Source organism: Orbicella franksi, chromosome 6, assembly GCF_964199315.1.
Source record: "Orbicella franksi chromosome 6, jaOrbFran1.1, whole genome shotgun sequence".
NCBI classification, from domain to species: Eukaryota; Metazoa; Cnidaria; class Anthozoa; order Scleractinia; family Merulinidae; genus Orbicella; species Orbicella franksi.
In genome coordinates, this window is record NC_138150.1 from 27265833 (window position 1) to 27277852 (window position 12020).

Sequence of the window (12020 nt, forward strand, 5' to 3'; positions counted from 1 at the left end):
CAACTGTACGCCGCTAACCAACACTTATTTCTCTTTCGATTTAGATGAAAGTCGAAAACTAATCCTTTAGAATTATATGATAGACTCAGAGTTTTTCGAAGGCTTGGAAATCAGCAGTGCGACAAAGATTCTGTGCAATAGCGTCGAAAATATGACCGCGTAACATTATCTGCGGACCGCTTAGGGAACACATCCTTTTCGCTTATCCGACGAATTTCACTGCAAACTTTGAGAACAATTTACATTGGTTATTTGGAGTTACGACTTGAAACGTGTGACAATGTGACATCGGTAATTGTATGAAATGTTTCCTTCCGCCTTGCTCCCCGCAGCTTCAAAAATACAGGTCCACACAATACGATTTTCAATCGATCGAAGCCAATATTTTGGAGGTCATCAAGTCTCGAAAACTGCAACAAGTACGTCGCTCTTATAAACATGAAGCATTCAACTGAAAGTAAAACACAAACCGGATTTAACAGAACAATCACACCTTGACAAAATACATCCTCGCTAAGGACAAATGTAAACGGGCTATAAACACGCGTGGGAATCTTATGTTTAGTTGACGAAATTACCATCCAAAGCTGTCCTTGAGTTTTCTTTCGTGCTTTTCGTTTGCCTGCTCCTCCACTTCGTATCTAGCTTTCCATTCCTAATATACAAGCAACTCGTCCGCAAAGAAGTCTTCCCCTTCGTCGCTTGAAATATTGTAAATTGCTCTCAAAGCTCTAAGCAGTGAGGTTCACATTTGTCGAACGTGCTCGATCGAAGTTTATTTCGGAGTCTTCCGAATCGAAACTTAAACTCTGACTCCAGAGACGAAAAAGAAATGATTCTGAGACAAAACTTGGACGTTTTAGTCCCGAAATACATCGGAACGATTAGTTTTGGGTTCCATTTTCTCGAGCAAATACAGAGAGTTGACTGAGGCGCTATTGTGTTTGGTTCCTGGGTAGACGTCATCAGGTACCGCTGCCCCAGACTCCCTAAAACGCGGTCGTGAAACGCTTCAAGCGCGACTTTGAAAGGGCATAGAAAATCGAGGATTCAACCAAATTGAAAAATTTCTTCGCCCAAATGCTTCAAATTAAGTCTAGATTCGTTTTAGCGAAAAAAAATTTGGGGGTTAGGTGCGCTTTAATTTACTATCTAAAAAGCGGAAGCGCTTAAAACATGCAGATGAAATTACCGAGGTATAAACATTTTGTTATTTCCGTATTTGGGCATAGATGGGCTGACGTCTGTCCCAAGGACTTAACGAACAAAGACTTTCCAGAAATCACCAGAAGACACACCAACTTTGAAGTCATCACATTCCCATCTTGAGCCACCTGGAGTCAGCAGCCAGTGATATAAAGATGCTGCAAAAGCCGCATGGTTGTACAATCTATCTTGATCTACAGTATTCCCCCATTTGCCAACGTAATTGCTCATACCATTAAATCCCCACTGGCGGCAAACGTCTGCCAATCTCGAGTTGTCATTCTCCATTCTAACAAACGAACCACAGGCATCAGGCTGGACATCCGTCTGACCGCTGAAGTACTGGACTACAGCTTCACCAATGCTGTTAGCGACCGTGGTCACGTGGAACGTACGTCCCTGTTGTTTACTGCAGTGGAATCTCAGTTGAGTGAAAGACAGGTGCGTTCTGAGCTCATTCATGGCACTCTTTGTCAGAAACGTCTGGTTATTGTGATAGTTGCTGATTCCTCTGTATGACATCTCTACTAACAACTGCGGTGTGGAGGATGAACCGTCAAGCACAGCGTTGGAAACAAGAAGCCAGCCTCCTGAAATCAGGGTAAAATGGTCACTTGATCAAACAAATTAAGTTAGCTGTCATGTCCACTTATAACACGACAAGAAAGAACATCAAGATGTAGAAAGCAAAGTAATTCATGACTGCAAAAAAAACATGAGATTTCCTTACGGAATTGAGAATGAAAGCTTCTAGTCCAAAGTAGTGATAGTGTGGTATAGCTCCTATATAGTTTCGAACAGCTTAGAGCCCGTTGTACCCTTTACTGCGTTCCGGCAAAAGCAAAAGTTTTTGGACATTATCGTTGCTATCACTTTCCACAACATACCTCCGTCAGTTGTCATGTCACAGAAGACCTTTAAAGGGTTTCCACTCCTCTCGGGGTCGATCCAGTACTCACCGTCTTCTCTAGAGCCTCCTGAGTCCCGGATGTGCTTACAGGACCGCCCAGGTTGACCTGAATACCAACCTACAGTTTTAAACAAAAAAAAAAAACTAATCTAAGAAATGGCAACAGAGACATTTTTGACAACTTTAGAACATCAGAGCTTTTACCTCTGCTACACCCGAAACGGTGTGTTACTTCACAATTTATCAGATTTCTACATTTTGGTTCTTTTTAATGTTTTTGTACTATTTCTGAATTAATCGTATTCAGGCGCTTTTTCGCACTCTGTTAAGGTGGCCGAACACAGTTTTCAAGAGCCTATGCCTAATTCACCATTATTTTAAAGCTATTTATGCTTTGGCGCTCGTTTTTTGCAAGAGTCAAGGTTAACCACAGAAAAGTTTATTCTCGCATTTTGGCTAAGGTGTGTGCTGTTGCCATGGCAACGGGGCTGGTTAAAAACAAGGCTTAAAAAATGGTTTTTGTTTATTTAAAAAAAATCCAGTCGTTAGATTTTTTTCATCTTTTGCCCACTACGAATTGGCGTTAAATCCCTTCTGTCAACACTGTTCTAATAAAATTTTGACATAGGCGATTTTCGTAATTCGCCGCAAATCGTTTTCACTGCATGTTCTGTATTATTAAAAATTCTCTATGTCAAAATTCAGATTTTTTGCGATAGATCATTCATGTGGTTTCTGAACTATTTTTTTGCCAAATTTCTTGAAATTCTAACGACTGGATCGTCAGAAATCCGCAAGTTTCTGCAAAAGCAATCGGTCTCAATTTTTCGAGCAACTGCGCATGCGCTGCATTTAACTGGGTTCTTTCGGTAACAAAGAGAAAGCTGAGAATTGCTGGTTTCTTTGCGTCGTTACCTTTCCTAACCTATCTTTGTAATAAAAGACTAAAGCCATCGATACACTGCGTTCAATAATAGAGAAAAAATAGCACAGATAGTGCGGGTGTTGAGTAAATAAAATGATCGCTCTTTGAAATCCTTGTGCGCGCGCTCAATTACATCAGCAAAAGCGCGCGCGAAAACTGTGTTCGGCCACCTTAAAAAGAATTTAACTTGCTGCTATTGGTAGGTTAAGATCATAATAAACAACTGTTTTCTCAGAGACCTGTGTTTACAGCAAATTTAATAATCTCGGCGATTTGTGCATATATTTAAATTCAGTCCAAAGTAGTGATGCACGCTTCAGTTCAATTTAATTGCTGCTCATTCCAATTAAAGTCCAGTGATTAAATTGTTAAGAGTGATCGTATACAAGTATATGACTGAATTATCAAATCTTGGGAACATGAAGTTCTGAAGTTCAAAATTGAGTGGTGATTGCCTGTTTATAAGGACCAGTTGCACTTAGAAATTTTTCCTACCAACTTCCTCGCAATTTCATTTTAACACAAGATGTAAGAAAAATTGTCCTGTGAGACATCCCTGGAAATGAACATGTACTTGCAACGTTTTTGTAGCAACAGACGTTACGCGAAGTAGATTTCGCTACAGTTGCCAAGAGGTTTTACACTTTTTTAATTCAGCCTTATGTTGCAACAACATTGTGCATTGCACGTTGTGACTGCAGCTTTTTTTTTTTTTTGCATTTAAACGAATGCGTCAGTTGCTTGTGGCGCATTATTCGAATACATTTTATTGTTTGCTCAGTTACCTATATATTCCAGGCATCTGTGTTTGACTTTTAGATATTTGTATGTTCGTCCACATAGATCGCCACCGAACAAGTAGTTATTTACATGTAACTCACAGCTGGTTTTACCGTTACATTTTCCTGCACGATTTGAAGAAAATTGCGGGAACGACAGTTTATGTTGCTCTAGAAATTTCCATACCATCATTACCCGTTTGGAAAGTTCCCGAATTTTTTAATTGAATGGAAAGCGCCCCACTTCTGCGATAGAGTGGTAACCTGGCCATCACTCGCTTAGTCATCGTCCCCAATTAAAGCGGGCATCAATACGCATGCGCCACAATTTGAAGATGACGTAGCGCCTCGACCTACTCTGATAAACAGACTCCCGTTTAGATAAAGATCTAATTATTTCAAACATCAAAACCGGTAACTGATCTGCCATATCTGGTTTTTACAGTTAATTGTTAGCATTAACGGCTCGCCTCCAGCTCGCACTGGTAAATATCCATTCAAATCGGGCAGTCAAGTTGTATTTGTCATTTACAGTGCGTCTTGTATATTGTCCAATTTCCAAGCTTGTAATTACTCGCAGTGGTTAATTAAAACATATTACATATAGCAATAGTTACCAGTGCAGTTTATTCCATCTCCGTAAAATCCATCTTTGCACGTGCAGTTATAGGATTCACGGGTGTTGTTACACACAGCATTAACACTACAGTTGTGTGTCCCGCTAGTACATTCGTCTTCATCTAAAACAACAAAAAGAACTTGAAGTTTAAAACATGCAAATGCCATTATAAATTGCCACTGTTTTTAGCTTCTGAAGAAGCTTTTGTGCTGTGTCGGTGGTCAAGTGAGACACTCAGCTATTCATAAAATGGAAGTCCTGAAAGACGATTGAAGCAAGTTAACCGCCTCTTCAAGATGCGAAGCCCACGTTTCGCCGGAGTATAAGATCCTAGTCAGAGCAAAGTAGAGGATGATTTTAAATGTTACCAGTGCAGTAGTTTATTCCATCTCCATGAAATCCATCTTTGCACGTGCAGTTGAAGGATCCCGCGGTATTATTACAAACAGCATTCATATGACACTTGTGTGTTCCGTTGGTACACTCGTCTATATCTAAAAAACAAGACGACTAGTTCAATTTGGAACTATAAAGAAATGTTTCGATGTAGGAAGATCAATAAATTAGTGTAGGTAATCGTATGAATGCGAATGCAATTAAGCACACTACGCGTTTTTAGATCGAAGCAACATAAAGGTGATGTTCACTCCAAATTAAGAATTAGCTCTTATTAACCGAGCAGGAGGTCTGTATGGGAGAATCTTGACCGAGGTCGTGCGTACAGACCGAACGCAGAGAGGTCTGTACACACGACCGAGGTCAAGATTCTCCCATACAGACCGACTTAGCTCGGTTAATAAGAAGTTTATTATATGGCAAAGAAGAAAACTTTAATTCGTTTAATGTAACTGGTTTGCTGACATTTTGCTTGCAAACGGCGATGAGCTTAACTTAAACCTGCCGAAATGTGCTCGTCTTCTTTACTTCTTTTTTTTTTTTGTCATCAGGCTTTTTGGCACTTCCATAAATGATTGAGAAGAAAATAGAAGAAAATGGTGAACATTTTTCTATTTTAGTTTGCTACTTTTTCAATGCAAAATGAAATCGGTCTACAGATGCCGGTCTAGATGGGAAAATCTAGACCGCGGTCAATATCGATTTCAGCCAATCAAATTCGTGCATTCGGTATTTCCCAGTCCTTGTGAGACACAGCCATATAATAACATGCCTTAGCAAATCTTGGAGGAAACGTTAAATTGTACATTTGAACGGAACATTTGTAATTATTAAACAAGGGCAATTTTCGCCGCTTACTCAAATGCATCACAGAATTCGAATGCCTCACTTACATATACCTCAGTGCATATTGCAGACAGCTGTAATTGTTACCCAGATATTTCAATTGTTTACGTGGCTAATCTAATACTGAGTTACCCACCAGTCCCTCCAGTCTCGCGACGTTTTTGTTGCACAACAAACGCAGTTGCACGAAGTAGAATCATGTTCCATAGCCAAAGCTTGCGGCAACAGCTCAAATAATTTTTTATAAGTTTCCTAGGGATTTAACACTAAGCAACGTTTTCTGCGCGTGTGTTATAACAGCATTGGCGAACCAAGGTCATGAAACATTGCCTACTGTAAGAGCAGTGTGACGCATAATTCAGACACATTTTATCTTTTTCTCACTTACCTAAATTGATATACTCCAGGCATCTGTATTTGACTTCCAAATATTTGTACGTTCCTTGACGTGGATCACTGAACAAGCTATTAGTTACATGTAACTCACAACTGGTTTTGCCGTTACACTTATCCTGCACGCGTGTTAGAGAATTGCTGGAACGACAGTTTATGTTGTTCGTTTCCTGATGAGGACACGTATGTTGGTTCAGCCTGCCATAGTTCGCGTTCAGCACTTCGATTATTTTTCTGTTTGGGCAGCTTATTATTCCTTCTTGTTTCTCACAAATTATAACGGATCGTGGCTTAACTGCAGAAAATAAGAGAAGCAGGAGAAAGGAAAAAAGAAGACATTTAAGTGTCATTATCTTGGAAATATCACATCCCTTTTTCCGGTCTGGTATTTCATCAAATATTGGAGTCATTTTAATTCAAAACTAAGGCATTATCTTTCTATTAGTCAACTTAAGCAACTTTACTATAACCTAGTCTACCCTTATCTATCATATTTTAGAAAACAATCCTGAGAAAATACACGCGCTGATTGGTTAAAAATCGTGTTTCTATTAAACAATTAGATTATTGGCTTTCGATTTCTATCGCGCGATAGTTGACAAGAGCCCAGTCCGAGTCAACTAACATACGATAGAAATCGAGAGCGAATAATCTAATTGTCTTAGTATAAATCTACTAGTCGTTTAAAACCTTATCTAAATCCTCTTCACAGACACTTCGAAAACGCCAGGAAGCGGCCTTCATTTTGTTAGTAAGGGCGCACTGCTACGCTACCAACTATCTATCACAGAATAGATGTGAGTAGCGTAGCCAATCAGAGACCGGCATTCATGATAGAACGCTAGTAGATTTATACTAATTAACAAATAAAGAAGCCTCGACTGTGCTCTGTTCTGTTGTAAAGCACGCAGGAAGTGGTAGAGCACGAAAGAGGTGTAGGGGTAAACACGAGACGAAGTCGAGTGTTTTTCCCCACTTCTTGAGTGCTCTACTGCTTCCTAAGTGCTTTACAACAGAACAGAGCACAGTCGAGGCTTCTTTATTTGTTTTATGATAAAGAATCTAATAATTTCTCCACGCATTTGGCTGAATTTTCAAACCAAACTTTATTTTCCAAACGAACAAAAGTGGCGTCACCCGTGCACTGTTCTCTGATAAAGCACGCTAAAATAAGCCAATCACAATCCTTGTTAGAATTGTTCAAATAATTTGATTGGTTAACGAAGCGACAGCTGTCAATCACAAACCGGACTTCGGCTAAGCTTTCAGTTTCGAGTAGTTTGAGCGGTTTTTGAGAGAACAACGATGCCTTCGAAGTTCGCTTTTAAGTTAATTTTTAAATACGGATCTAAAGGCAGGTGAAGGTTTATAGTCCAGAGGAATCCAGCCGTATTGTGGCCCATGGAAACGTGCACTTTTCCAGTGGAAATTGCGAAACGCGGAGCTCAATGCTTGTGGATGAAAATGCGAAATGCCGAGTTGAATTTGAAAGGAGCTACAGTTACTTACGGCTTGTAGCCGCATGCAGTAAGATTGACCGAAGTAGCGTAAAAGTTAGAAAGACTAAACTGCTCCCACTGGTTCTACTCCGAACACAGAAGAGAATATCAGAGCAAGCTTTGCACTGAGCACTCTTCGGTTCACTTCGCTGAGATGACCGGAGAACGAGCGTTACTACACTGCATGTAAGTGTTGTTTGAGCAATTGAGCATTTTCACAAAAATAAAGCTTCTCATCATAAATAGAGACAGTTAAATTGTTGTTTTCTATCATTGTTTTACTTCTTAAGTATAATTTCTGCCTTCGTAACAAATATATATATGTCTTTTATCGAAGCGCTGTTTAGGTTGAGAATTTGTTTATTTCGTTACGTGTTTTGTCGGCGGGAATCTAGCAAAACTTTTTATTTTAGTACAGTTTTAACACTACTGTTGCTAACAATGGTCTCTGTGAGCCATATTTACTACAGACAAATAGCTCGTTTCCATTGCGTTTGTCTGAATCACAGGGGATGTTTAATTTGGCGCAAATTTGTCAAAATTCCGACGCAAAAATTTCAAAGCCAACCTACCGTCATCAACTGGTGCTCTGTTCTCTGATAAAGCGCGCACTTTCAGCCAATCAGAACGCGCGTTATATGGAAACTTTATTATAAAACTCGATAGAAACACAGAACTAGCACGAGCTGCTGACGTAATGGTGGCGCGAGCAAAGAGAATCTACATTTTGATAATCAAATTTAACAAGTTATTTTCCTCTTTTTCCTCGCGGTGTTTTCTAAAAGAAATAGAAAGCATGTTCTCCCTGTTTCTATCGAGGTATAGAAACACTCTTGAAAGTTTTGGGAGAACTCGAAAAAACTGTGGAAACACTTGCCTGCGGTTCGTGTTCCCACAGCATTTCTCGTTCTTTCAAACTCGTGTTTATATAACCCGTTAGAAACACGGAACATGTTTTCCCTTTCTTAACTATAATAGCTTGGGAAAGTGCTCACAAAATGCAGCTGGAAAAGTTGCAATCCAAGCAAAATACGGTCCTAAGATTAGTGCTTTTTTTCCAGCTACGTCTGGAGCTTACACAGAAAGTGCAGGTATACATTGAAGCCAAATTTCTGTAAACCATGTCTTCGCACTAACATCGAAAACAAATGTTCTCCTTTCTCGAGTGATATCCCATATTTCCTGGAAGCTAAGCGTTCATCTGTAATCTGATAAAGAACGCTAAAATAAGCCAGTAAAATAATTTGATCGGCTTTCGAGACAACTGTCAATCGCCAACGGGACTTGAATAAACTAAACTTTCGGTTTAGAGTGAACGATGGCTTCAAAGTTCGTTTTTTAGTTTAATATAAAAATTATAAGGATCTAAAAGTTTCTAGTCCAGAGCAATCCGGCCCCTTTGTGGCTCATGAAAACGTGCACTTTTCCTAAGGAAATTACAAAAACAAAGGGCTCAAAGCTTGCAGATGAAAATGCAAAATGCTGGGCTGTATTTGAAAGGAGCTACAGATATTTACGGCTACTTAGCAGCAAGTGTCCGAACTAGCGTCAAAATTTGAAAGACTAAACTTCTCCCACTGGTTCTACTCCCGAGTACAGGATAGATTATCAGGGCAAGCTTTTCACTGATCACTCATCGGGTGACCGTGGGAATTTTTGAGGTTTACTTCGCTGAGATGACTGGGGATTGCTGTTTAGCGATAGAGTTACTACACTCCAGGTAAGTGTTGTTTGAACATTTTTACAAAAATAAAGCTTCTCATCATAAGCAGAGACAGCTCAATTAGTGTTTTCTGCCATTATTTTACATCTATAAGGTATAATTTCTGCCTTTATAACAAGTATAATTCGATGTAATGTCTTTTATCAAAACATTCGCTAGGCTGAGAACTCGTTTACTTCGCTACGCAAAACTCGTTATTTTAGCAAAACTTGTTATTTTAGGTACAGTTTTAACGCATCTGTTGTCAACAATCCACTCTATGCAGTTATGTTTACTGCAGACCATTGCGTTTGTCTGAGTCAAAGGGAACGTTATTTGGGTCAAATTTGTCAAAGTTCCGAATCAAAAATTTGAAATCCAGCTTATCGTGCTTCTGTACTCTGATTAAGCGCGCTGATTTAGCCAATCAGAGTGCGTACGTAATTTGTTTAATTACAGAGCATGCATGAGAACGTTATTACTGAGAATGTATCGGCACGTTGTACGTAATTGATAATTTTTTCGGCTAAATTTGCAGTTTTAATAATAGCCACGACGACTTTCCACTAAATATCGAGCAGTGTACAAATTAAGAGTGTGTCCACTGAACACACTCTTAATTTGTACACTGCTCGAATATATTAAAGACCCATTCTGATATTTAGTGGAAAGTCGTCTCATGATGAGAAGATCACGCAGAACCAAGCAGGAGGTGATACAGCTCAAATCACCGATTTCGGTCAAACTTGGCATAAACGTTGGGTTTGGTGAGTAAATTATCATGGCAAAAATATAGGTCAAAATATTTATTCCCTTCAAGTAAGGAGGACCCCTCCAAAAATGGTTGTTTGTCACTAATTTATGCATATTTAATCAGCTTTCTCTGGTTTAGTATTTCTACAACAAGAAAGACCATGTGAAAATGAAATCCACTGGATTACATTCTGCTATTATCAGTCTCAAAGCACAGACATTCATTTGAACTAGATCATTTGATTTCTCTCCGTGGTTCCATCTTAAGGAGGGAGACATTAGGATTTGCGGTGTTGCGGTGTTGCGGTGTTGATGTTTTTTTTAATGCGGTGATGCGGTGAATAAAATCTCAACTTGCGGTGTTGCGATGATCTCAAACCCTACGGTGTGCGATGTTTGTGCTTTTCACGCTGCGGTGTACGGTGAAATGAAATTGTTTTCGGTGCTGGGGGTTTTTGATTTACCATTCTCAAACCTATATTTGACCTACATTTAGCACGTAAACTTCGTTAATCCATGCTAATTTATGACAAACACGTACCATTGAGGTTAATAATTATTAACAAAATACAGACCATCACTTTCTAGTCAATCTTCAACATCCTTCGGCTGCCAATCCGAAGCTGTTTTTATTTATACATAACTTGACAAGAAACTCGACCTCTGCCACCCGGAGCTCAGTGTTCGGTAGACACGTAGAGGAGCAAGGACAGAAACAGTCCTGGAAATTCTGTAAACGCCAAGGCCGAATATGATGTATTATTGACTGCGCAGCTTTTTCCTACGCAAAAAAGGAAAACGTGGCGAAAACTGCCGGCAACAAAATATATTCAGATGTCGCGTCGGCAGGGGAGAAAGAAGGCTTTCTGAGCTAAGGAAGCTTTGTAAATTACACACGTTTACTATTTTTTTTTTCCTTTTGCTATTCGGCTTCGTCTAGAGGTCATTGTGATACCGGTCTATACCCTCTCCCAGGTCCTGCGACTTTCTTGACCTTCTATTGTTTCAAACGATTATCGATATCGAACGCAAACGCAACTAGCTCCGGAAAGCAATACTTCTAGTCAAGATAGGGCTTCAGTCTGTGGGTTTATACACCAAGAAAAGTGAGCGAAGTACATGTAAAAAGAAGAGAGGGATCTGGGGTAAAGGCCATCTCGCGAGGCTCCTCTCTTTTTTCTTCGTCCGCTTCCTAGCTTCCCGCAAGGTTTCTTCACAACAGCAAGAAAATTGATTTACAGGAATCAGCAGTATCGACACTTGCGCAATGAAAAGGGTTGTGATATGTTTATTTTGTGGAAAATTGTTGAGGTATAAAAGTATTGTTTTAAATGTAGATGAACGAATCATGGCACTAAAAATACGAGTTGCGGTGACGGTGTTTCGTTGACTTTTCTTGCGATGATGCAGTGTTCGTTAATTTTTTTTGTGGTGTTGCAGTGTTCAGAACCCCCAATGTCCCCCTCCTTAAGTAAGGTGCATATTTCGTAGTGTTGGGAATGGCCTTCAACTGATGGCAAATATCTGCACTGAGCAGCAGCAAATGCACATTATTCTAACATGAATAGTGAGAGAAATCACTAAAGTTCTCAAAAAAGCCATAAAATGTTTGGAGACTTCAATAGTTTTTCTGTGCTGGCGTACTGTTTACATAGAACTTAACGATTTTTGGCCATTCCATGAACATCCACTAAAACACAAAAGCCATTTTTCTGTCTTAGCCTAACTCCAAATTAACAAGAAATATCCACTTAAGTATTTTCCTATCAATTATAAATACGGCGAAAAGAAGCACTTGAGACATTTCTTTCAAATATTTTTTTCAAAAAAAAAAATCTTATTTCTTCTACATTTTGTGACAGTCTCACGATATCGAAAAATCGCGGCAGAAGAAGCTTCAAACCATAAGTTCCCTCAACTTATGTTTTCAGGTGTAAAATAGAATGGAAGTAAAAAAAACAACTACATACAAGTTCTTCTTGTATATCTTGT

At 39.4% G+C, this 12020-nt stretch overlaps 2 protein-coding genes across 2 annotated transcripts in view; both read right to left on the bottom strand.

The window, feature by feature from the left end:
* LOC145490564 (uncharacterized) overlaps positions 1-12020 on the bottom strand; it is a 72946-nt gene that overhangs the window by 49745 nt on the left and 11181 nt on the right. The gene's annotated exons all lie outside the window — the stretch shown is intronic.
* Positions 1216-2153, bottom strand: LOC145488947 (uncharacterized). The gene is made up of 2 exons (XM_081467801.1): positions 2094-2153; positions 1216-1796 (listed from the first exon to the last, which is right to left on the bottom strand). The coding sequence occupies exons 1-2, from the start codon at positions 2107-2109 to the stop codon at positions 1258-1260; spliced, it is 555 nt and encodes a 184-aa protein (XP_081323927.1). The 5' UTR covers positions 2110-2153; the 3' UTR covers positions 1216-1257.